This window comes from Elgaria multicarinata, chromosome 10, assembly GCF_023053635.1.
Source record: "Elgaria multicarinata webbii isolate HBS135686 ecotype San Diego chromosome 10, rElgMul1.1.pri, whole genome shotgun sequence".
Lineage (NCBI taxonomy): Eukaryota > Metazoa > Chordata > Lepidosauria > Squamata > Anguidae > Elgaria > Elgaria multicarinata.
In genome coordinates, this window is record NC_086180.1 from 22,868,390 (window position 1) to 22,893,777 (window position 25,388).

A 25,388-nucleotide genomic window follows, 5' to 3' on the forward strand; every position below is an offset into this window, starting at 1 on the left:
ACATCTGGATGGCCAGCAGTTGTCCACCCTTGTCTTAGCTGGTGGAATGTCCTATCAGGTACATTGCTCCTCATGTATTTGCAGCTACTTTGTAAAATACTTTGTCCAGTTAACTATTACAGAAATATAACATACATGGTGCTTGTTTGTAACATCTGTTCTGTTTGTATCATCTGCGTATTTTTGTACCCAGCGTAAACTATTTAATGATAGTAAAATGTGGTAAGTGTGTTTAGTAAATCATGGGGAGAGCAATCCTTTGGCCCCCTAGACAGCGTCAGTCTCCCGCCAATCTCCAAGTTCAGAGGCTGACTGGCATCCTGATAGGATTGAATCCTAGGCAGTTGGTTCCATTGTCTGACTGCTCTTAATGTTAGGAAGTTTTTCCTGAAGTTCAACAAAAACTGCCTTCCTATCTACATGATTTCATAGAATCATAGAATAGTGGAGTTGGAAGGGGCCTATAAGGCCATCAAGTCCAACCCCCTACTCATTGCAGGAATCTACCTTAAAGCATACCTGACAGATGGCTGTCCAGCTGCCTCTTGAATGCCTCTAGTGTGGGAGAGCCCACGACCTCCCTAGGTAATTGGTTCCATTGTCGTACTGCTCTGACTGTCAGGAAGTTTTTCCTGATGTCCAGCCGGAATCTGGCTTCCTGTAATTTCAGCCCTACCATCTTGGATGAAAGAGAACAGGCTGTGGTTTTTGGTATTCAAGTTGCTGAATTTCTTTACCCTTTCCTTGATATAGAACAGTTGTGGACCTCCAGATGTTTTATCCTACAACCCCATCATCCCTCACCATTGGCTGTGTTGGGTAGGGCTGATGGGAGTTTAAGTTAAAATGCATGGAGGAACACAAGTTCCCTATGCCTGATACAGAACAGAGAAAGCTGCTTGAGTGTCTTTTACTGAACCAGACTATTGATCCATCCAGGCCAATCTTGTTGACTCTGACTTTGCAGCAGTTTTCCAGGGTTTCAGTCAGGATTCCTCCCTATCCTTACCTGGAGATGTCAAAGGTTGAACTGGGGGACCTTCCGCTTGCAACCATGTGCTCTACCACTGAGCTACAGCCCTTCCACAATGGTGCTGATACAATCAGTTCAAGTTAAATAATTCTGTCATATCTGATGAGTGATTTGAGCGTTTTGTTCTGAATCTCAGCCAAGAGTTATTTGCAACAATAAAATGAGAAAGAATTATTAACTCTGTCTGGTGCCGTCACAATGCTCTTGGGTTGGAGATAAGGAATGTCCTACAAAATTTAGGTTCCTTCTCCTTTCCTGTCCCACATTCTGTATCCCCTCCCTTCTATGGCTTGCTTTAACTGTGCTGTAGTAGTGTTGTCTCTGCATTGATACTAACTATTAGCCAGGTTTTCCCTCTTAACTGGAGCTTGAAATCAGAGTCTAAGAATCTGGTTAATACTGAGCATAACTGGTCCTGATGCATGTGTAATTTGAAGCTGGTGAAGTTAGGTTCATAATAAGATTTTTTTCATTTTGGTCTTGCACTATAACACTGACATCCTTACTGCATTTATAATTATCGAAAGATATTTTGAACTGATGTCTAGATGGTCAGTATTCATCAGAGCAGGCTGGCAAGTCCAATAGCTGCTGTGGGTACATGTTAAGAACTTGCTTGGTATAATGAGTAATTGTCCATTCTTTTTAATAGCTGTATTAAAAAGTTCTGCCTTAGAATTCTCGTTAGTGGGTGGCAAATGACTTTCCAATCCAAGTCTGCCCCTGCAGTTCCCACTTCTACTAGTACCCATGCGTCCACTTTCTGATACCAGGCTCCTCTTCCAACTGGGAAGGACAACTGGGATAATTCACATAACTAGCACTGGTGCCCGGCACTGACACCCCTCTGCCGTCTTGCAGGCAAGATTGTTGCTGATGTTGCCTCTTCCATTGGGCCAGAGCATCAAGACACATGATGAACCGAAGCAGAGTCAATGCACTGTCTGTCTGCTTCTGCACAGTAGTTCCCAAGATGCTTTGTGAAAATGCAGATTGAAAAGAGCCATATCTCTTTTAGTAATTCAGAGAGAGATTGTAATTAGTGGCTCAGGCATGACTAGAGCAGAGCAGGTTTGCATGTCCTTAAGGGTGAAACTAGCTACTAGATTCATAACTAGAAACTGCCTGGAGCAATTTTAAAATGTAATCCTAGACATAGGGTGATTTTCCATCAGGACTACAGCACGCAGCACACCCAACCACTATCCCAATGAACCCCCACCACATATTGCAATTAGTAAGAGGAAAAAGCTCTCGTGGGCACCAACGAGCTTTTTCCCTAAAGCTAATTACATCTTGAAAAGGAATGTTCCTGTTGGAATCGATTCTGGGGTGAGAAGGTTAAACGTTGCAGATCCCAATAATAATTGTCCATGCTGAGTATTAAAATTGTTAACAACCCCTGAAATAGTGCTAGCTACACATTTATTGTAACACCTAGTTTGATCTTTGTACAAAGCACGGCACCATGGTTAAAATGAAACACTGAATGAATGAGGGAATTTGCACAAGCATGCAATTCTGGTGGCACAGTGATATGGATGGTCTTGACAGATACCTTGTGCAAGGATGACTTTGCACATTATGTAGCATCTGGCTGCAATGTATGCCTTTTACTGGAACCACTATGGTTATTTTATCGACCAAATATGCATTTGGAGCATTTAATTAAAATAGTGAGAGCCACAGATCAGCGGTAGGTTTGTAAGATAAATTGTAAGATAAATTGTAACCATCTATGCAGCATGCATTTCCTCCAGAAGTCTATGGAAAAGCAAGAAGACACAAATCCAGCAGTTAAGAAAAACATCTAAGCATTTCTCTTTTAAAGTTTTTTTAAAAATATACGTACATACATTTGTATATATCCATTGCAATGATTACCACAGCAGAAGAGTCAAGATAGTTCTCCCCACTCCACAATATTCTTGCTTATACTTCTTCTCTATCCTGTCCCTAAGATGCCCAAGATGGGTTACAACATACCTAAAACCATTAATGAAATAAGCACATATTCCATGGAAACATTCACATTTCCTTTCTCCTGAGACTGAATTCAAAGCAGCCATCCTCCTGTGCCAGTGGAAACTGCTCAGCGGGTCAGTGCATGGATCAAAGTAAACCTGGCACTTCAGAACTAAACAAAAGGCCTAGGAGTGTATTCAAGACATATGTTTGTATTCAAATACTGGTTCCGCTTTCTAATTCCATTCAGTGGGTCTTAAGCTTTGTCCACTGAAGCATTGTTCACCAGTGCTACAAATCCCACCAGAAATTGCACTTTTTGATTTATTCCAAACTTCTCAGGGAGCATGTTCAGAAGGCACACAAGGCAGCAGCCTTCCTGAAGGTAAGCCGATCTAGTTATTTCCTGAATTGGAGATCCCATGGATGCTGCATTAATTCCATGATGAGAGTGTGAATATAATAAATAAAATAAATCAGTAACAAAATAAAACATATCAGTAACAAGAAAAACAACTAAATCTGTTTGATTTAAGAAATCTGCTACATGTTTCTACAAAGCTACATTTCTGCAGAAGAATCACTATCAACTAAATTATCTATGTAGCGCATTGCTTATTTAAACTGCTTTGCTTGTCTAGTGACAGAACCACTTGCTCCAGGGGAAAGCGGAGCTGCACCGTTTTCCTTTTAGAGGAAGCTCAGGGGCGGAGCACATGCTTTTCATGTAGAAGTTTCAGATTGAGTCCCTGACATCCCCAGGTAGGGTTGGATAAAGTGAACTACTCTGAGAGCTATTGTCAGTAGACTGAGCTAGTTGGAACTGATTCTGTAAAAGGTAGCTTCCTACAAGGACAAGCCATGACAAGCCTCAGACTCTGGCCTCCTGTCTCCTCCATGCAAGAAGGGAGAGAATTGAAAGCTTCCACTTTATGTTTTGAATAAACCAAAGTTCCCCATGAACTTAGTTTCCTGAGTTCAAACATCACAGGAGAATGTGGTATTAAAAACTCAAAAGTCAAAAATTTTAATCACGGATGGAGGTGGGAGCTTGTTACACCATGACAAGTTTCAGGTTCACGTTATGTAATGGTAAACCATGGTGTAGTGTTGTATCTGAACCAGACCATAGTATTTTAACTACTCCAAACACTCTAAAGCTACATGCTATGGGCTCATCTACACCAAGTAGATATCCCACTATAAAAGTGGTATGAAAGCGATATATAAAATGCAGGAGCCACACTACTGCTTTATAGTGGTATTGAAGGGCACTGACAACTGTTGGGTCCCATTGACACATACCATATACCGCTTTCATACCACTTTTGTAGTGTTATATCCTGCTTGGTGTAGATGTGTCATGGACCCTAACAGTTCTCAGTGCACTTCAGTACCACTGTAAAGCAGTAGTGTAGATCCTGCAGTGAACTTCAATATCACTATAAAGCAGTAGTGTGGCTCCTGCTTTTTATATACCACTTTCATAGTGGGATATCCTGCTTGGTGTAGATGAGCCCTAAGTGTTGTTATTACTGTTGTATTTCAATTGGACATAAAAAGATAAAAGCTAGTGGTTTGATTTATTAGATAAAAGTTTTAAAAGGGGGACGTATCTTCACAGTACAAGTAGAACATACTATCCATCTTGCAGATTGTAAATGTGATGCATTCTGGATTAAATTACAACTTTAGCTGGACAAAAGAGAGCTTGTTGACGCACCCACAATGTTTAGATCCCTTGGTTCAGTTTTTATTTTTACGGAAGACCACCATCCACAGAATTACCACTTCCTGAAGTACTTTGAGTTTTTCTTGGAGATATTTCATCCATAAACTGAATTGCCATGACCCTGCTTAGCTAGCAAAAACTCGCCAATTTCTGCATCCTCTCCAAAGGCTATGAACACAAAACCCAAGCAAACAATTCTCATACTGGTTAATAGTTCACTTTGGTCAGCGGCTTTTCATTTTTATTTTTATTTTCTAAAAATGTCCTAGATGCATGCCAACATAAACTCTCTACTTAAGTCTAAAAAGTTATGAAGGTAAGCTTGAATTCAGTATGCTACTGGTATGACTCATTAATCACATAATATGTCATGTTATAACTTAAATCCCATGTGCTTTCATAGACCTTTCATAGTTTATTGTGACTTCTATTCAGTAGGTGTCAGTAGGTATCAATTCCATGCAGCAGATGAAACATCTAAGCAATGTATGTGAACCAAAACAGACATTACTTGAAAGACGTAGCTAGCAGCTATGCTTTTTTTCTCTTTAGAGTAGACGCATGGGAACCTGATCCATTTACCTTATGGATCATTATATTGCAATAGAAATTGCAGGCACAAGGGTTCCAATCCAGATCAAGCCAAAGGCAGGCAGAAAAGTTAAAGCCGAAGAATGTAAGAACATAAGGAAAGCCATGCTAGATCAGACCAAGGGTCCATCTAGTCCAGCATTCTTTTCATACAGTGGCCAGCCAGCTGTTGACCAGAAACCCCACAAGCAGGACACAGGTGCAACAGCACCTCCTGCCCATGTTCCCCAGCAACTAGAGAACATTGATATACTACCTCTGATACTGGAAGTAACACATAGCCATTGTTCTTCTTCGTGGTCTCTGTGCATCACACAACAGTGGGGGCTCTGCGCCTGCGTGGAGTCTCGTTCGGGAAAAACTTCTATAGCTGAGGCGTTTTTGGCGGGAACCCCTCCCCCACCCTGTGCGTGCGCATGCGCAAAGAGGGGGTTCCCGCCCATTACCTCAGTTCTCTTTCGACCGCCATTGTGGTGACATCGTTTGTGAAATTCTCTGTAGAAAATAAAAACAAAACTACTATTAGAGGCGTTTTTTTCTTCTCTTCTCTTTCTATCAATCTTATATTTCTTCTTTATTCTTATTAGGGCTAATTTCATTATTGGGTTTTTCTTTTCGCGAAAAGCGACCGCCCGAAAGGGCGAATGGCCCTCAAGGTGCCGTTCAGAAAATGCAAAAATTGCGGGAGTAAGCTTCCCCCATCCGACGGGCACTCCCTCTGCCTTTTGTGTCTAGGTGAGGCCCACATTGTTGATACCTGCCATTTTTGTCAAGCCTTTTCTAAACAAACACGGCGACATAGGTCAGACAGACTTAAAGCTCTACTGTGGAGCAAGGCCTTACAGGCAGTAGACAAGCCATCGACGTCGAAATCTAGTACCATGGAGCCTGTTCAAACCTCTCCAAGCTCGCCATTGCTTGCTGAAGCACAACAACCTGAATTGCCTGCTACGCCAGGAAGAGGCGTTACGCTTTCGATTGCTAGAAAGTTAACAAAGAAAGCAAAAAAGGCAAAACATACTGCCACGAGCTCGGAGGAGCAAAATAAAAAGAGAAAGAAAAAATCTCTTAAAAAGAGTGTGCCGAACCCTACTCGGCCGTCTGTTCCTCCTCTGACTCCTAATAGACCGATACCGACGGTGGATACCGTACAGCCTCAATCGGTACCGACAAATGACCCTTTGCCGCAAATTTCGTCGACCGAAGCCACGTCTTCGATACCGACATCAGCACAGCCGTTGCCGCCTCCTCCACCACCACCTTTATTACTGTCTCCTATACCGACAGTACGCTTACCTTCAGCGCGTGAACAGAGGCTAACGTCGACATCAGAAGGTGAGATCAGAGATCTATCGCCGGCTCCTATACCACCTAGGCAGGTACAACCTCAGGACAGGCGTTATAGGCATGACTCCCCGGACTCGATGTTCTCCACTCATTCCAGGAGAGGATACTTTTATTACGATCGCTCAGCTCGATCAAGGGATAGATCCCGTTCACCACGCCGTATAGATAGGTGGGAACGAAGTCCCCATGGATATCAATATTGGGATTGCGATTCCTATTACCGACGACCTTACGAAGGTCAATGGGAAAATTTTCCTCAAGACCACTATAGTCGAGAACGGCCTTTCCGAGAACAACCACCCATGCAATCTTTGGCCAGACCATCAGCCACAATTTCTAATCCTCCACTTCACATCGACCGACCCGTCAACTCGACTGCACGTATACAACCAATACAACTTGAACCGCCCACAGCACTAGCCTCCGGTGCTCTAGCGCTAATGCAACCTCAATCAGCGCCACTCATACAAGTCCCAACCACTCCAGTGGACTCCCCAACATCAGGCTAGGATGAATACAGCTCCGATTCATCTTCATCATCCTCGGCACGACCTTCGTTGGCGTCTCCTGATATAGAGGTCGCCCCACAAGGGGGTATTTCTCCATCAGAAGACCTTGGACACTTTTCGGATCAGGTCATCAGAATGGCACAGGCTTTGGGTCTGCAGGTGGAACAATGCACATCTACTATACAAGACCCAGTTTTCGACTCTATTGTTTCAGACACAACAAAACCTGTAGCCATACCTATGTTACCGGCTTTACTTGAAACTATAAAACAGTAATGGAAATCACCTTCAACAAACCCACCAACTTCCAAAAGGTTGGAGGGTATGTATAAGATCCAGCAGTCTGATGTCGAGTTCTTGTTCCAGCATCCGCCACCGAATTCGATAGTCGTTGAAGCTGCCCAGGGCAAGAGTAGACATCAACATTCTTCCCATGGATAAAGAAGGACGTCGTTTAGATCTTCTCGCTCGTAGATTGTGTACTTCCTCTTCCTTAGCACTAAAGGTTACAAATTACCAGGCAGCTATGTCTGGTTATCAACTACTTCTTTGGGACAAAATGGGAAAGTTAATGGAACACTTACCTGAGGATAAGAAGCATTTGGCTAGACTCTTCCATTCCGAAGCGTCACAGCTTTCCCATCAGCAAATACATACCTCAAGGCACCAGGTCGACTGTATAGCAAAGACCTTAACAGGAACTATAGCGCTTCGTCGCCATGCCTGGCTATGATCCGCGGGCCTCTCCCAGGAGGCACGTTCTAGAATAGAAGACTTACCTTTCTATGGGCTCGGTTTATTTAATGCGAACACGGACAATTCCCTTGATACCGTGCAGAAAGCAAGAGCAACAGCTCGCCGGATGGGCTTCAACCAACCGCAACAACAATTCCAACGATGTTGGTCTCGACCACATTCCTCATACTATTCCAATAGACAACAGTACCAGGAAATTCAACCTCGACAACAGCAACAACAACAACAGGCTTTCCAGCCACGTAAGCAATTCACAAATTTCAGAGGCAGAGCTTCCTCTCGTAAGTTCGATGGCTCTCTTAGGTGGCGTCTTTGATTTCCTTTATACGCCAGCTCAATACACCATCCCCACCGTTTTACTCTGTACAGCACCATGTACATTGATGGTGCTATATAAATAAATAATAATAATAATAATAATAATAATAATAATAATAATAACGATAGACTTTCCTACTATTACCACCAATGGAAGGCTATCACTACTGACACATGGGTCCTCTCGATAATCCAAAGAGGATACCGTATAGAATTCGAAACCCTCCCTTCCCTCGGTAATGTAAAGATCACAACACCTACATCACCTCTACTCCAGGAAGTCGACATGCTATTAGAAAAGGGTGTCATCGAAAGTGTGCCCTGGAGTCGTCTCTTGAGAGGTTTCTACTCAAGTTACTTTACCGTACCGAAGAAAGACGGAGGGCTTCACCCAATTTTAGATCTAAGATTGTTAAATACACATATTAAAACCAAAAAATTTAGAATGGTATCATTGCCTCCTATTATCCCATTATTATCCAGGGGACAGTGGTTTGCGTCGATCGATCTTCGCGATGCGTATTTCCACATCGCGGTGGAGAGCACATACCGCAGATATCTGCGATTTATAGTTGGGCACAACATCTATCAATATAAAACTCTTCCTTTTGGCCTTTCCACTGCCCTGAGAGTTTTTTCTAAGTGCATGTCCGTGGTATGTGCTCACCTTCGCTTAATGGGTGTAGAAGTCTACCCCTATCTTGATGATTGGCTTCTCATAGCACTGACAAAGCAGCAACTTCAAAATTCGGTACAAATTACTTGCTCTTTGCTACACAAATTAGGACTCTATATCAACTATGAAAAATCCCAATTACAACCTTCACAGGTCATCCAGTTTATCGGGGGAACCCTCAATTCCATATCTGCTCGAGCTTTCCTGCCAACCAGTCGATGCCTACGCATAATCTACCTTGCACAGAAGTTTCGACACAAACCTCACACATCGACATTCGCAGCACAACAACTGTTAGGCCTTATGGCCTCGACTACAGCAGAAGTTCAATATGCCCACCTCAAAATGCGACCGCTCCAGTCGTGGTTCATACGGCACTTCAACCCCCAAAGGGACCCAAAGAATCTTCGACTCTACCCACCTATCGATATCAAAGACTCTCTTATATGGTGGACAGTAATACAAAACCTGACGCAAGGAATTCCTTTCACTCAAAAACAACCAACCAAGATACTGACCACAGATGCGTCAATGAAGGATTGGGGAGCACATTTAGACACACTAACTGTTCAGGGTCGATGGTCCAAGAAAGAGACCAAACACCACATAAATCTCTTAGAACTTCGAGCGGTTCAACGAGCGCTCAGATCTTTCGAGTCGGAAATTACCGGTCACTTCACCCAGATAACCTCAGACAATACAACAGTGGTCGCATATCTAAACAAACAAGGTGGTACCAGATCAGAACAGCTTCTAAAATTGACACTCAACATCTTCAATTGGTGCATCCTAAGAAACATCACGATTACTGCCATCCATATTGCCGGCACCGAAAACAAATTAGCAGATTTCCTACGCCGTTCTCACCATCTTGCACACGAATGGCAACTACACATAACAGTTGTCAGGACAATATTCGATGCATGGGATACCCCGGACATAGACTTATTTGCCACAGAAGCAAACAAGATTGTTCCACTTTTTTGCAATCGTGCAGGTGTAGGCAAACACTCACAGGGCGATGCCTTTGCACTTCAATGGACAAACGCTCTTTTCTATGCATTTCCCCCTTTTCCCATCATAGCCAGGGTAATCGCCAAAATTCTTGCCGACAGGACCAACTGCATCTTGATCACCCCTTGGTGGCGGAGACAAACGTGGTTCTCCACACTTCTACGGCTGTCGAGAACTCGATACCTGCGGCTCCCGCTACTGCCAACATTGCTGACGCAACAGCACGGCAAAATCAGACATCCCGACTTACAAACGCTGCGGTTAACAGCTTGGAGGATACAACTGTCCCCTCAGATCAAACTTCCACCCGGCTACAAGTCATTCTCGATGCAGCTAGAAAGCCATCGACTCGAACATTGTATAACCGCAAGTGGGCTTCCTTTACGGCATTTGCCAAGGACAACAATTTTGATCCTTTTTCTTCCACTATACAACAAATTTTAATGTTTCTGCTAACGTCTGAAAGAGGCTTATCTACATCCTCAATACGTGTCTATTTGTCAGCTATACCATCGGTTCGTTCTAATATCAACAATTCCACTGTATTTTCACATCCCCTTTCCAAACGTTTTTTAAAAGGGCTTAATAACCTAGCACCTCCAATCCGCTCATGCATGCCGACATGGAGTATCTCAGTGGTATTGAAATCCTTAACTTCAAAACCCTTTGAACCACTAGCCACGACGGACCTCCGACTACTTTCCTTTAAAACAGTGTTTTTAATAGCCATCACCACCGCCCGAAGGGCTAGTGAGCTTGCAGCTCTCTGGGTCGATCCCCCTTAACTAACTTTTCACAGAGATAAGGCTGTGTTACGTCCGGATGTGACTTTTCTCCCCAAGGTAGTTTCGGAGTTCCACCTAAATCAGGACATTGTCCTGCCTGCATTTTTTCCTTCCTCGTCTTCAAAATTGGAAATTACCCTTCACACATTGGATGTCCGAAGAGCTTTAGCTTTTTATAAACAACGAACAGAATCTTTTCGCAAATCACCTCGTTTATTTGTCTCTTACTCTGGACAACACAAGGGCATGCCTATTTCATCACAGAGACTTTCAGCTTGGATAGTCGACACCATCACGCTGGCATATCAACTAGCGGGTCTCTCTCTGGACACACCGATACAGGCGCATTCCACCAGAGCGATGGCAACGTCGACAGCATTCGGAAAGGGTGTCCCTATTCCAGATCTTTGTCGGGCGGCAACTTGGTCGAAGCCATCTACTTTTGTGAAGCACTACTGCTTGGATACAAGAGCCAGAGCTGACTGCTCTTTCGGAAGAGCTGTTCTATCATCTATATTGACATAGGACACCGATCCACCTCTGGTAAGTCAGCTTGCTAATCTCCCACTGTTGTGTGATGCACAGAGACCACGAAGAAGAAATGCAGGTTGCTTACCTGTAACCGTAGTTCTTTGAGTGGTCATCTGTGCAGTCACACAACCCACCCAACCATCCCCTCTTCGGTGTCGATGAGATCTATAACTAAATGTTTTTATTTGCTCTTTAATGACATCCTCATTGGAATAGATGTCCGTATATGGATAGGGTAATAGTCTCATGAAAACATTCTCTCAGTGTCGATGTCTCCATTGATACCGAGAATTCTCTCGGTTCCGAGGCCACAATGTCGGTCTCCAGGAACTGAGGTAATGGGCGGGAACTCCCTCTTTGCGCATGCACAGCGTGGGGGAGGGGTTCCCGCCAAAAACGCCTCAGCTATAGAAGTTTTTCTGAACGAGACTCCGCGCAGGCGCAGAGCCCCCACTGTTGTGTGACTGCACAGATGACCACTCGAAGAACTATGGTTACAGGTAAGCAACCTGCATTTACCCTTCTCCTCCAGGAATTTATCCAACCTGCTTTTTAAAGCCATAGTTTAATTATGCACTCTGTAAAGAAGAACTTCCTTTTGCCTGTCCTGAATCTCCCACCAGTCAGCTTCATGGGATGACCCCAGGTTCTAGTATTATGGGAGATGGAGAAAAATGTCTCCCTATCCACATTCTCCATACCATGCATAATTTTGTACACATTTATCATGTCTCCCCTTAAACAATTTCAGCTGTTGTAACCTTCCCTCCTAGGGGAGATTCTCTAGCCCCTTGATAATTTTAGTTGCCCTTTGCTGCACTTCATATCCCCCATGCTGGGGTCCCAATCTGGATTGGGCCCTTGCACCTACTCTAGAGTAAAAATGAAAAAAGTAGTGTCTGCTTCAGCTCTGTGCAATAGCTTTCAAGTGGAATTGTCCATTACACATTTCAATTAACAACACGTTTTGGTCAATAGGTGGGCAAAGTTTCAAACCATTTCACAAAAAGTAGACCATATTTCTCCACTTAGCACAACTGTTAGAAATTGCAGCAAATGGAGAGAGGTTCTTTTATGGAGATCCCATCCATTTTGAATGTTAAGAATCATGTGTTGAGAACATTCATGTAGGAATCTATTATGTATATACATCTCACTTAAGCCCTATGCAGGTGTTCACCTACATCATGTGTAGGGCTAAACTGGGGACGGGACATGTGCCCATGTGTCCCGCATGACTGGCAAGCTCAGAGATTTGAGCGCAAAGGTCTGCAAAGGGGCTTGTAAGCACGTTTAGCTGAACACACTTTCAGAGGTCCCATGTTTGCGAACACCGCTTTATCAAGGTTTCTGATTGCAGGAGCTGTCTAAGCACATTCAGTCAAATGCACTTCCAAGCCTCATTGCAGGCTTTCACACTCAACACGCAAAGAATTCTAGGTGCGTGGAGCATGTATGCTCTCACACATCCAATTCCGAGTTTAGTCAGACGAATGCTTGCATAGGGCTTTAGTTAAATGTGTATTTGTGTCCCTTGCATGTTGAGACTCAAGGCAGGTCTCACATCCAGGCACTGTCCAGATCCAGACCTGCTGAACTTCAGCAAAGCTGCTGCTTCGTGTGCCTTCAGACCATGTCCTGTGACCAAATGCATAGCAGAAGAAGTGGAAACAGTGTGACTCTACAGCCTGCAATGAACTAACATAGTGTGAACAGACCTTGTGTTTTGCATGCTGATTCCTGGGGATTAAACCAGCATAGAATTAACTGACTTAGTTTTTACATGTTATCTGCAATGGTTTGAAACTGAGCGGGATACAAACTTAAATAAATGCCTGAATCTTTAGTCGCCTGCAAGCATTGTGTAGACTTGAGAGTTCAGTAGCAACCTCAGAGCAGTTTGATTCTGACAAATGGACTGTCTGGTATTAATAATTCTAAATTGTTTTTCTGTCACGAGGCGGCATACCACAAGCTCTTGCAAGTTAACTAATGTGAATTCCACTGCAGCCAAGCAAAGTCTATTGTGAAACCACTGCAGAGGCTATTCATAAATGTCAACTGTTTAAGCTGGGCTATTTACTTGTGATGTGAAATGTTAAACTTTGGAAATCACTGTGGAAAGAGAATACATTTATATTTTTTAGCCGTATGCAATTATAAATTAAAATAAGTTAAAATATGTAACTCTCTTACCAACAGAAAGGCATGTTGGAAGCTGATTAAACTTAGGTGTTAATACAATCTACAATAAAATACATCTAGTGTCTTGGAACTCTTGTGCTGTTCACCTCCACAATCCTCCATCTCCTCCCATCTGCTTCGAATACAGAGAAGGGGTATTAATATCCACCCATGACTTCTTCCTTCTCCTATCCAACACTGGCTCCCCATGGCCTCTGATCCCCTTTTGAAATCTATCCTGCAATCAGTACAGTCCCACAGCAGTAGACTCTCCCCTTGTGCTGTAGCTAGGCAGGCCCACATCCCATTGCCTCAGGAATGGATATGTAGCTTGCTGCCTCACTTGTTAGCTCTTTAAAGGGGCTGACATGTTCATTGGACCCTCCACGATGTATGTCAGGCTATCTCCCACCTGCTGCTGTGGGCAGCTGGCAAGAAAGAGCATCACTCAGATGGTACAGGTCAGGCCATCATATAACATTTTAAAATAAAATACATAGGTAAAATAAGATTTCTAGAAAGCAACTGCAGTGCTGCGGTAGAGATACGTGAGAGGTTAATGATGGAAACATACGTAATTAATCCAGAATTTGGACAGCCATCTTAAAAACAACAAGATACCCCAGCTCATCTCATGGCAAGGGGTAATAGCAAAAAGCTGTTAAGGACTGATTAGTTAATGGGAATGATTCTTCACTGTAATGTATACCTCTGCAAAGGGGGTGCTATCAGATCAAAACAGTAGCATTTGACACCGACTTTGCATGGGTTGCTATGATTAGACGAGGTGCAGGCGGTTCAAAATCAGCTCAGGTGTTGCTACAGTGCTTTGAAAAGGTGCAGGTGAAAGAGACAAATGGGGTCCAATAGCAAATGAACTTGGGTGGAACAGAGAGAATGGAGAGAAGGGTATAAAGGGTGATGAAAAAGGAGATACAGGTGGGGGAGTTGTTAGATGAACATAAAATTATAAGGTTCCAATTTTTCCCAGTTCCTAAGCTCTCCTTCCTAACCCGGTCGTATACATTTCCCAACCCCCCTCCCTTCCTCAAAGGTCTGTAAACTCTACAGAAGAGATTGCAGCATTTTCTGCCATTCAGCTCTCTGCTTAATGAGTATCTTCTCAAGCTAAAACCCTTTATCAAATGACCAGTAGTTTATTCAGGGTTTGTTTGTTTGTTTGTTTTAGTATGCACACCTTCCCATAAGGAAAGGCTGCAGAACCTCAGGCCTAGGAGTCATGTCTGGCCCTCCTGGGATTCCAGTCCAGCCTTCTGGATGGCAGGATGGTCAAAGCTTTTCCTGTAGCCCCACCTCCTTTCACTCAACACCAATCACCAATGCTTTCCCGGCTTTTGTGCGGTATTCTCCCCATTCTAAGGGCCAGACTAAACATTACATTAATTTGTGTAAGTGTAAGAGCACATGGCCCTAATTCGGATTGGGAGAATGGAGATTCATCCCAAAATTCCACACACACCCCATGGGGGAGGGGGATTAGAAAAGAAAAGAAAAAGTCTCCATTGGATTCCAGAAGAGAGAAACTGAGCTATGGAATTCCCTGCCACAAGGAAATTGCTATAGCAAATAATTTAGCAATTTCTAACAAGGGATTACCTATCAATAGAAAATTATATCAGTAACTGGTCATGCCAAACCCTGACTCCATCTGCTGTGACTGGCTTTGTCTCTGCACTTCCATTTTGCGACTGCCTCGGTCATTTTCCGCTCTTTCTCAAAGGGGTACTGTGGGTAGAAAGTTTCAGAATCCCTGCTTCAGAATGTTGGTTAGTTTTTGCTCTTTACTTTGTTTCAGATGTTTCCACCTTGAAAGGTTACTGGGGGTGCCAAATGGTATTGGAGATGGTGAAGTACTTTAGAAACCAAGGGGTCATAGGAAGTTGCTGCTTATCACAACACATGTCCATTTGGCCAAGTGGCAGTGGCTCTCTAAAGTTCCAAGTAGGAATTGATTGATTTGTTTTAGTTTTGACCATTTGGAAACTTCTTGAAGCCCAAGTTGGTTCTGTCCCATTTCCTCATCAGTTCGACATTTCAACCACATGATAATCGATAAACATTTTCTATGCATTTCTACCAATGTATGCATTTTTGTAGGCATATTTTAATCAGAGAAGTGCATGACAGAAAAACTGAAGGTTAATTGCATTCTGGTTCACATATTAGTTATGGCAGTGTAAACCAATTAGGTTGGTTTATTTTGGAATGTGAACCAAATTAATTTGTCCCCTATCCCTAGTTTCAAGCAGAGGTCTACCAGCTGTTACCCTGTTCTTTTTTTAACTGGGGATGGAACCTAGGTCCTTCCTAATAGAAAGCATGAGCTCTGCCACTGAGTTTTAGCCCTTTTCCATGGCAATGTTAGAAGCATATAGCAGACGTTACACTTGCTCACAAACACTTTGAACAACTCCACTGTGAATACCATGCCACAAATGAATTAGTTTGTGTTGAGCTTGGATGCAATCTGGTAATGCTCTCTTTTAACTTCACTTCTTCAAAACACTGTCTACTCCATTGCCTCTACAAGTCACAGATATATGTGTGCATCAAGTAATGCCATGTGGTGCAAGCCAAACCTAACTAGGACCAATATGTGGTTGTAAACTGAATAGGATGGGACTCCATCTTGCCAATTTCAACCCTATTTTCACATCTACTTTTGCCATTTGGGCAGTGCTGGGGAGGTAGAAGGGCAAACACAAACAATCCAATGATGCCAACTTTTGAGTGGCTCATGGTATTTATTGTAGTGAAAAGATGACCTGACCTAAGCCAACCCAGAATGTTCATTTTAATTAAGAAACTTCACAGCCCATTTAATCTGAGCTCTTTAGAGATGAAAGGCTGGCTACTACAGCAGGAAACTAACCCTCTGAAGTTGTAACCGGGCCTCTAATGCACCTGTTCTGATTTTTCATGGTGCACATTCTAGCTTTCCCAGTCATTTTAAGAAATGATAACAGTATAATCCTTCCTGTTCTGTCTTTCATCATGGGAGGATTTAAAGCTTTAATTGTATTCCACACATTCAGCAAACTAAAAAATGAGGCTGTTGAAGGCTTTGCCCTCTGTCTGTTCCTTGCCTAAGCCCATGCTTTTTAGGGGATCTTAAAGGACTAAACCATCTCATACATTTAGTTTAATTATTTTTTATTTAGGCATTATAGGCTGGTAAATTCCTCCAGCATCCACATGGGCTGGAAATAAAGAGCTGGAGGAATTGTGATTATATAATTATGCTGGAGAACCTTCATATTCTCCATTTGTTGTACAGCATTATACAAATCACTTGATTACAGCCCTTCAAAATGAAATTTTGTCACTTACGTGCTTTGGAAGTAACTTTGTTATTTATAGAAATTACATGAAGCCTGATCTTGTGTTTAAGTGAGTGTTAAATTGTTCTGTCTGTATTGTTGCTATGGTCAAGAGAATGTCTGTCGGAGTAAGTTTGGCTCATGCAGCAGGTTTTACTCCCTTGTAGCAATACTTCACTTGTATTTCAGTTCATTATTTGTGGACAGTATTAGGATGTGCTGTTAATAAAATTTATGCTGCCCTGAATCTTCCCATGTTTCTATTTTCATGCTCAGAATAGTGGCATAGAAAATAGGAATATTTCCTGGGAAACGGTGTGTGTGTGTGTATAGAAATTACCACTGTCAGGGTTCCTTCTATGACCTGAAAATCCTGAGCAACTCCTTCAGGATCTTTTGCCTCCTTAAGAGTCCCATCTTCCTTCCTTTACTTTTCCCTACACAATAACATGGAGTTTAGGCTGTAGACGTGGGGTGAGTGACACTCAAGACACTTGTGGGTTAACACAACCATTGACAAGAATATTAAAACAACCGAAATACAAGAAAAGGTATTTAATCAATAGAGCTGAGTGATAAAAAAAAACATTAAAAGAAAATCACTCTCTGCATGGGATTACAGTCTTTTGCAATGACCCAGGAGCCAAAGACTTCCATTTGCATAATGAAGTTCATGCATTTTAATTTCAGGTGCATCTTTTAAACATGTTGGGCCAAGGGATCAATCAAGTTTGGAGAAATATTGAGCCAGGCACAGTTTAATTTGTGCTGCAGCTCAATCCCTTAATCTGTCTTTTCATTGAAGGGTTTTACCTGGAATATATGAGCCCTCGCAGGTTTATCTAGAAATTAAACATCACCCAAGTGATAAGTTCTTCACTTTTTTTAAAAAAAAGAACACATACTTAAGGACAAGTACAAATTTGGAAATGGTACTTTTGAAACACAGTAAAATAGCTAGCAAACACATTTGAACCAGTATTAGGACTGTTAAAAGTAGATCAAATCTACACAAACACATTTGCTTTAGCACTCTTCAAATAACATCTAACAATTTTCCTATTAGCTGATATCTGAAAACTAAGCTGTACACTCTGAGAGGTAGGCTCAAAAGTGTAATTTGTCAAAAGTGCCAGCAACACACACAACCCTTTTCTCTGACAAAACTTCTCTCTCCCCCACTTCTGTTATCTGGAATTATTTGCAGACTTGAGCCACATTTATAATGCAAAATAAATTGCCATAGAGTAATCACTCGGTCATGGTAAAGTGCTTTGGAGATCTGAGATAGCAGCTTGTAAACAGTGCTATATTTCCTGATGATGAAGAATTTAAGATTTTTGGGTCACTTCTGCGTACACACACATACACCCCAATACCCCTTATTGTAATCTGGTTGGGGGGAGTTCTGTTGTGAGTCATAAATATCTCTAGCTAGTGTCATACTTGGATTGTGGGGCAGGGAGGAGGGACGGGATCTTCATATGCTTCCTGTTGCCTTAGGGAGTGGAAATGTTTCAAAAAGGTGTCAACTTTATCACTAAATTGACTTACCTTCCATTACTTTGTCAAACTTGCGATTTAATTAGACAGAAAATGTGTGCGACTAAATCAGCCTTTCAATGGAATGAGCGAGACAGAAGTAGATAAGGATAAATACACTTTAATGAATTTGAACTGCAGACAGAATAAAAACATGCAGGCTACTATGACAGGAAAAAGAAGCTGTTGTATTCCTTCTATAGAAAGAAATGCAAAATAAGTATTATCAGAATGGGTGAAGACTGGTTTAGGTGCTAGGTGTCCAAAGGCCCTTTAACTGTGCTGGCTTCCTATTCAGAAGTGGTCATGCTTTAATCCTACTTGCCCAATCATGTTGAAAAGCAAATGAGACTTGGCATGGGTAATGGACTCTAAAAGTATTGGAAGCTGCTTCATGCCAAGTCTTATGCCTCATGCCATTGGTCCATCTAGTTCTCTGTCTACTCTCTGATTGGCTGTGACTCGCTAGGGTTTCTGACAGGAGTCTTTCCTAGACCTACTTGATGATACCAGGGACTGAACCTGCAATATTTTGCATGCCAGGCATGTACGCTACCACTGAGCTATGGCCTTTACTTGAAATGTGTCTTCCTTCTGTTACTTTTGCAGTCATCTTATATGTGGAATTTATACATCAACACTTCATCTTCCCAGACCTTGTTGACCCCTCCTCCCGTATTACCTATTCTTTACATTTCCCTTTGAAGTTTGTGCTTTTTTTACTGACTTGGGTGGTTACAAGGAATACATGTGCACCTCATGAGATTTCTAAAATATGGAGTCAGTGACTGGGTTCACAAGACACGCCAATCAATGATGGTTTGTTTTCCTGAACAAACCATTGTTTGTTAACATGTCATATGAACCTGGACCATTCTTCTCAGGTTGGGTTGCTTTTTCCAAACGATCTGCAGAATGGGTTGTTTTAGCCACGATGGGTTGGCGTGTCGTCAGATAGCATCAGATAGCAAGACGCCACAGAAACTCCTGGTGCTCCTTCCTGAACTGCTGCCTGTGCCCTTTCCCCTTACCTGTGACAGCCCTTCCAGTGATGCCAAAATGGCACCATAGAGGGGCTGTCATGGGCAATGCCTTCGCCCCCACCAATTCCCCCTTCCTGGTTCCAATCGCAATCTCCATTGCAGTCGGAGCCCTTTGTTAAAATTCCCCCAGTCCCCCTTTGCACAAAAGGGGGTTGAGAAAATTTTATGCAGCCAAAAATTGGGGATGGGGAAAATTTTAAAAAGTGCCCCCAGTGTCCCATGGTGTGTGGGGGGGGATTCCTCCATCTGCTTTTCAAGAGGGGCACTTTTTATTTTATTTTGTTTTGCCAGCCCATTTTTTGCGCAAAAAAGCATGCCAGGGAGATAAAAAAGGGGGCACCCAACTCCTATCATGATTGTGATTGAAGCTGGGAAGGGGTACTTAGTGGCAGACAAGACGGGTCTCCTGCCAGGTCCCCTGGGATGCACAGCAGAGGACTGAAGGGGGAAGGAGGAGGGACGAGGGGGCAACCCACCCACCTATGGTGGGTGGGTTGCCTGATCATCTGGTGGTGCACTACATACCTAGGGTGGGCTGTAGCATGTCATGCAAACAGACCCATTATATTACCTTTACTTGCAAAAGGCACATTTTTCCTAGTATGGCATAATGCCATCATGGAGGATAAAGCTATAGAAAACTACTAGTCAGGATGGCTATCTATTATCTCCTGTATCAGAGTCAGTATGCCAATACCGGTTGCTAGGGGACACAGGCAGGAGGCTGTTATTGCTCATGCCCTGCTTATGTAGGGTGACCATATGAAAAGGAGGACAGGGCTCCTGTATCTTTAACAGTTGTATTGAAAAGGGAATTTCAGCAGGTGTCATTTGTATATATGGGGAACCTGGTGAAATTCCCTCTTCATCACAACAGTTAAAGCTGCAGGTGCCCTGCCCTCTTTTAAATCTGGTCACTCTAGTATAGCTCCTGCACTTTAACTATTGTGATGAAGAGGGAATTTCACCAGGTTCCCCATATATACAAATGACACCTGCTGAAATTCCCTTTTCTATGCAACTGTTAAAGATACAGGAGCCCTGTCCTCCTTTTCATATGGTCACCCCAGCTTATAGGCTTCCCATAGGTATCCGGTTGGCTTTTTCGATTCTATAGGCTTTTTGTTCCACATAGGTCTTTTGGCATGGCAGTTCTTACGTTAATTGTGCCAGTCGTTTTTACTAAGAGAATTTTGCAATGCAGCTGAGTGTTCCAATATATCCTCAACTCCTAGCAGGAGGGCTCCTTCGGGGTTCTAGTCAGCCAGACATGCCTTTCTCTGGGATACTGTAACCTGTAAGGGACTCAATTCATTTTCTCTTTCCTAGCTTGGGTTTCTGTTTTTCTTTTCCAGCTGACAATTTTCTATAGCTCCTGCTCTATGCTCATTGGGCTGTTTTATGTGGGATTTTCCCCTGTTGTAGTTTTGATTTTTGGACTTCTTTTAACCTTGGGGTTCCCCCAAGCATGCTAATGCCCCCTCTTGTTTCTCAGTGGTTCTGTTTTGGCTTCACTTCTGTTGGCACTGGGGCTCTGAGTTCATTATGAATGTGCATTATTGCACAGTGCACCTCAGGACACCATTCTCAAATTGGGGAGGGGAATACCTATTTTACAAGGTTTTCTTATTGGCAAAGGCTAACAAAAGGAAGGAAACCTGCATATTTATTTTTTTACTGTAGTGCCAGAAATATCCTAGCACTCCTTGATGGGCTTCATGAAAGCTTTTGTCTTTTATAGTTCATGGGTTTCTGTCTGTACTGCCTTTGCAATGTGTCAGAAGGTAGCATATCATTCACTTCTCATTTATTTGCTTAAAGTTTTATTTATTTATTTTTTGTGAGGGTTTTGCTACTGAGTCATGCTGTGCTAACATTCAAGTGATATATGAGTACAGTTGCTCACAGACTGTCCAGAGGTCTGTTTTTAGAGATGTATATTGGCCAACAGCAAGATTATAAGTAATCTAAAACTAGCTTGCAGTTTCTAATATTAGACATATAGCAGCAATAACTATCCATCCATATCTCATTGAAGTCAGTAACAAATCTGCAATTGAAAGGGATGGATTGTGCCAACATATTTTAAATTGAATATTCTTTGTAGGATTGTGCTTTTTACTGTATTATGATCATGATATATTTCAGGTTCTGTCATCTCCTGGTTCTTTGAATCAAATAATTTGATTTGTAACCAAAAAAGTATGGTAGACTTAATTTTCTTAAACCTGTAAACTGAAAATTAAGTAATTATATTCATACCAGTTTGGATATGATCATTTAGCAGTGCACTCCTATACATGTCTACTCAGAAGTAAACCGCCCAGAGAGCCCTGGCTATGGGAGCGGTATATAAGTGTAATAAATAAATAAATAAAATCTCATTGAGTTTAATTAAGCTTTCTCCCACATAAGGATATGGGCTTTCAGCCTGTGGTGTTATATTGTCACAAAGAAACCAGTAAGCCTCTATACTATGAATTGGAATAATCTACTCTGCAGTTATAATGATGGAGATAAATGTATCAGTACACATCCATTTCAGTCTCCAGTTGTTTGGCTAAAAACTAATCAGTTGTTGTTGTTTTTGTTGTTGTTACATTTATTTCAATCTTACCTTTTCCCCAATACTGGGACTCAAGGCGGCTTTACAAAATTAAAACTTATAAATAGACGTATACAAAAGTTAGAAATATAATTAATCTAGCTGTAATATTAAAATACTTTAAAAAATTAAAATGGCAATACAAAATCCAGCACATTAACAGAGGTCAAGACTATTCCCAAAGGCCTACTGGAACATTTATTTATTTATTTATTTATTTGCCTGCCTTCAGAAACATAGCAACCAGTTTCTTGCTACAAATCTTTGTTCAGAGTGTGTCTCATTGCAAACATAGTTAAATTTTCCTTCCCATTTTATTTTAAAGCAACTGGAACTGGATGGACAGCAAACAATAGTTCAAGACCCATTATGCCAAGTGAAAAAACTGCAGCAACACCTCCTCTAACAGATGAAGACACTTTGATCCAAAGGGCAGAGCATATTCCAGCAGGAAAGCGAACTCCAATGTGCGCTCAGTGCAATCAAGTAATCAGGTTTGTACTTTTTTCCTTTATGCATTTGTCTTACATGAGATTTTTATTTTATTTATTTTGATTTATATCCTTCCCTTCCTCCAAGGAGCCCAGGGCAGCTAACAATACATATGGAACCAATACAATACATCAACACATAATAATAATAATAATAATAATAATAATAATAATAATAATAATGATGATGATGTTGTTATTATTTTTAACTCTAAAATTAAAAATAATACACAATAAAATGCAATAAACCGCCACCACAACACCAGAAATCAGACAAAACACTAGCCTATACAAATAAATACATCTTTAGTTGGCACTGGAATGACAGCAGCATTGGGAGCAGTGGAATCTATACTAGAAGGGATTTCCAGTTGGGATTCCACCACTGAGCAAACTCTGTGACACATGGTATAAGCACAGGCCAGTTTGCTCAAGGGCACCACAAGTAAAGCCTTCCCAGCTGATCTTAAACGTCAGGTTAGTCAGTACAAGGGAAGGTGGTCCTTCCTTCAGATAATAAGGCTTTCTTATTGTTAATCCACAAGGTTCTTACATCTGGGAATGCTTATCCCATAGACTAAGACTGTGCTTGAAATAGACCATTATGAATTGTACACTTTAATGACTGATGTTTGCAGAATGCCATTTTAAACTATTTATTTGGTGCATCTTTCACACCTTAATGTATGTTTCTGTGTGTGTTGAAATGAAAAACAACGAAACAGCGTTGTATTAAACAATACTCTGGATCCAAGGAGGAGAGGACTTACATAAATATAAATTCAAACCATATTATATGAAATAAATCACACACCAGACACTCCCAGTAACTTTAGATAATTTTTGAAACTCTTTTCAATGAAAATGATATGGTGAAGGAAGACATCAGGAATGAAACTTAAGGCAAATAAGTAAATATTGCTGGGTTCGGTATTCATTGCAACCAGACCCAGAAGATAAACAAGTTGAAAGGCAAATAGTAGGAGATCTAGAAATGAAACAAGGAATAAGCAGTAGCAAATACTTCTTTAGAAGTCAGAACTATTAAAAGAGAACAAAACAATGCCAACCTTATCAGCCTTAGATAGCGATAAATAAAAGTTGAACCGTTGCTAGACCTGTGCTTACACAAGCCTCTTAGGAACTTGGCCGCCGTGTTCTGAAGCTGAAGCTTTTGGAGAGTCATCAAGTGCAGCACATGTAGTGTGTGTTATAATAATCTAGATGTGGGGTGACAATGATAGACTGTCTTCAGGTTAGCATCCAACACAGGATCACTGCCTTCTGACCCAGTAGAGTTAGTAAAAGAATCCCTTAGGGCAGTATCCAATGCTGCCCATCCACCAGCGGGGTCCACTGACGCTTCTCTTCCTTGAGTGGGCAGCCCTCCAGTTCCCTTCCTCACGCAGCCCCCACTGTTTGTGGAATGGAGATCTGGTGCTCCAGTGGCCTGCCCCGTTCATTTTGGGTTTCCCCTGGAAGTGCTAAATCTCCATTCCATAAGTGGTGGGTGGCGCATGCGGAAGGGAATTGGCTGCTCTCAGGCAGTCTCCTTTGTAGCCTATGCTATGTTATTGCTATAACTAACCTTGTCATTAACAGGTATCTCAAATCCCCCAAACCAAGTTAAAAGTCCTGCTGACTACCATTACCTTAGTCTGCCTGGGTTAGTCATCTTACACTAAAACACCAACTGTGGCCAGACACTGAGAAGGTGTCGAAACAGTAGCACAGTGTAAGTAAAATGTAGTAGCCCACCTGTGGCATACATAAAACACCTAATACTGCTCCTTTATCATCATCATCATTATCATCTGTTATTTCAATCAAGTAATTTTTTTTAGTCTACAGACCACAAAACCAACGATACAAACATATGTTGTAAGTAATGCAAAATAAGAAACAAACAGTATATACACAGACAAATGATACAGCATGGTATAACATTAATACATAAAAGAAAATACTCAGTTGGGATACAGTAAATCTAGACTTGGAGCATGGTTGTGCCGAAAGCAGTTCACAACATATCAAATGAAAAGCATTAAATGATAATATGATTTAGCCAAGCAGGCCAATCCATGTTAAACAGGATGGGAACGTGCATGATTCCACCAGGAAGATCACAAAAAGGTGATGAGCAACTCTTCTTCATCACACTCAGAATTCTGTGCAATCCTGTGAATGAATGTCTATGAGGTCCTGCAGTTGTGTCATCAGTTCCTCATGATAAGGATATGCACTGAGGCCTCAAGACAGTACTTTAATCAATATCTCGTGTTCTCCTTACACGCTTTCACTACAGTGCTTTGGGAAGCTCGCAGTAGCCTTCAGGGTTGAGGTTTTAGCATAATTACAGTTCATGCCCTTTCAGGTAGTATTACCTATGTAAAGGTAAGAGCTGGATCAAGTGACATTCCACAGCACACCTGTTTTGCAGCCAAACCACATCGCAGACCTGGTTACTTTACACTAAGGCATAAAATAACCATGATGTGGAAGCTCCCAAAATTTAAAAGAGGCCATCTCATAACTTTTTAATTTATATCTTTAATTATTGATATGTTTATCATCTAAAGGCTTTGATACTTTCCTGGGTCTCATTACATTTTTTCTTCTTTCTCTCTCTCTCTCTTTCTCTTTTTTTTTTTTTTGGTATCAAAACTCAAACTCTATTTTTCCCAGTATAAGGTATCTATAAAATATCTGTAATATAAATCTGACGGAGTCTTGAATTCATTCAAGGACTCTTTGTATGTCTTTGAATGTCACAATAACGAAATCAGCTGCCATTTTCAAAACCACATTTTTATTCCCAGGGCCTTTGTTGTTAAGTTGTTGTTATTTTGTATATCTTACATGTAAGAGAAGCGAGGGAAGGGTCAAAGTCTCTTCACTTTTCTTGTGTTAAAAAGTGTATTGTGG

At 41.8% G+C, this 25,388-nt stretch overlaps 1 protein-coding gene across 1 annotated transcript in view; it reads left to right on the top strand.

Moving 5' to 3' along the window:
• Positions 1-25,388, top strand: part of PDLIM5 (PDZ and LIM domain 5) — a 148,198-nt gene that overhangs the window by 111,933 nt on the left and 10,877 nt on the right. The window contains exon 11 of the mRNA XM_063135882.1: positions 22,298-22,466. Coding sequence (XP_062991952.1) covers positions 22,298-22,466 — 169 coding nt within the window. The remainder of the gene's footprint in view (positions 1-22,297; positions 22,467-25,388) is intronic.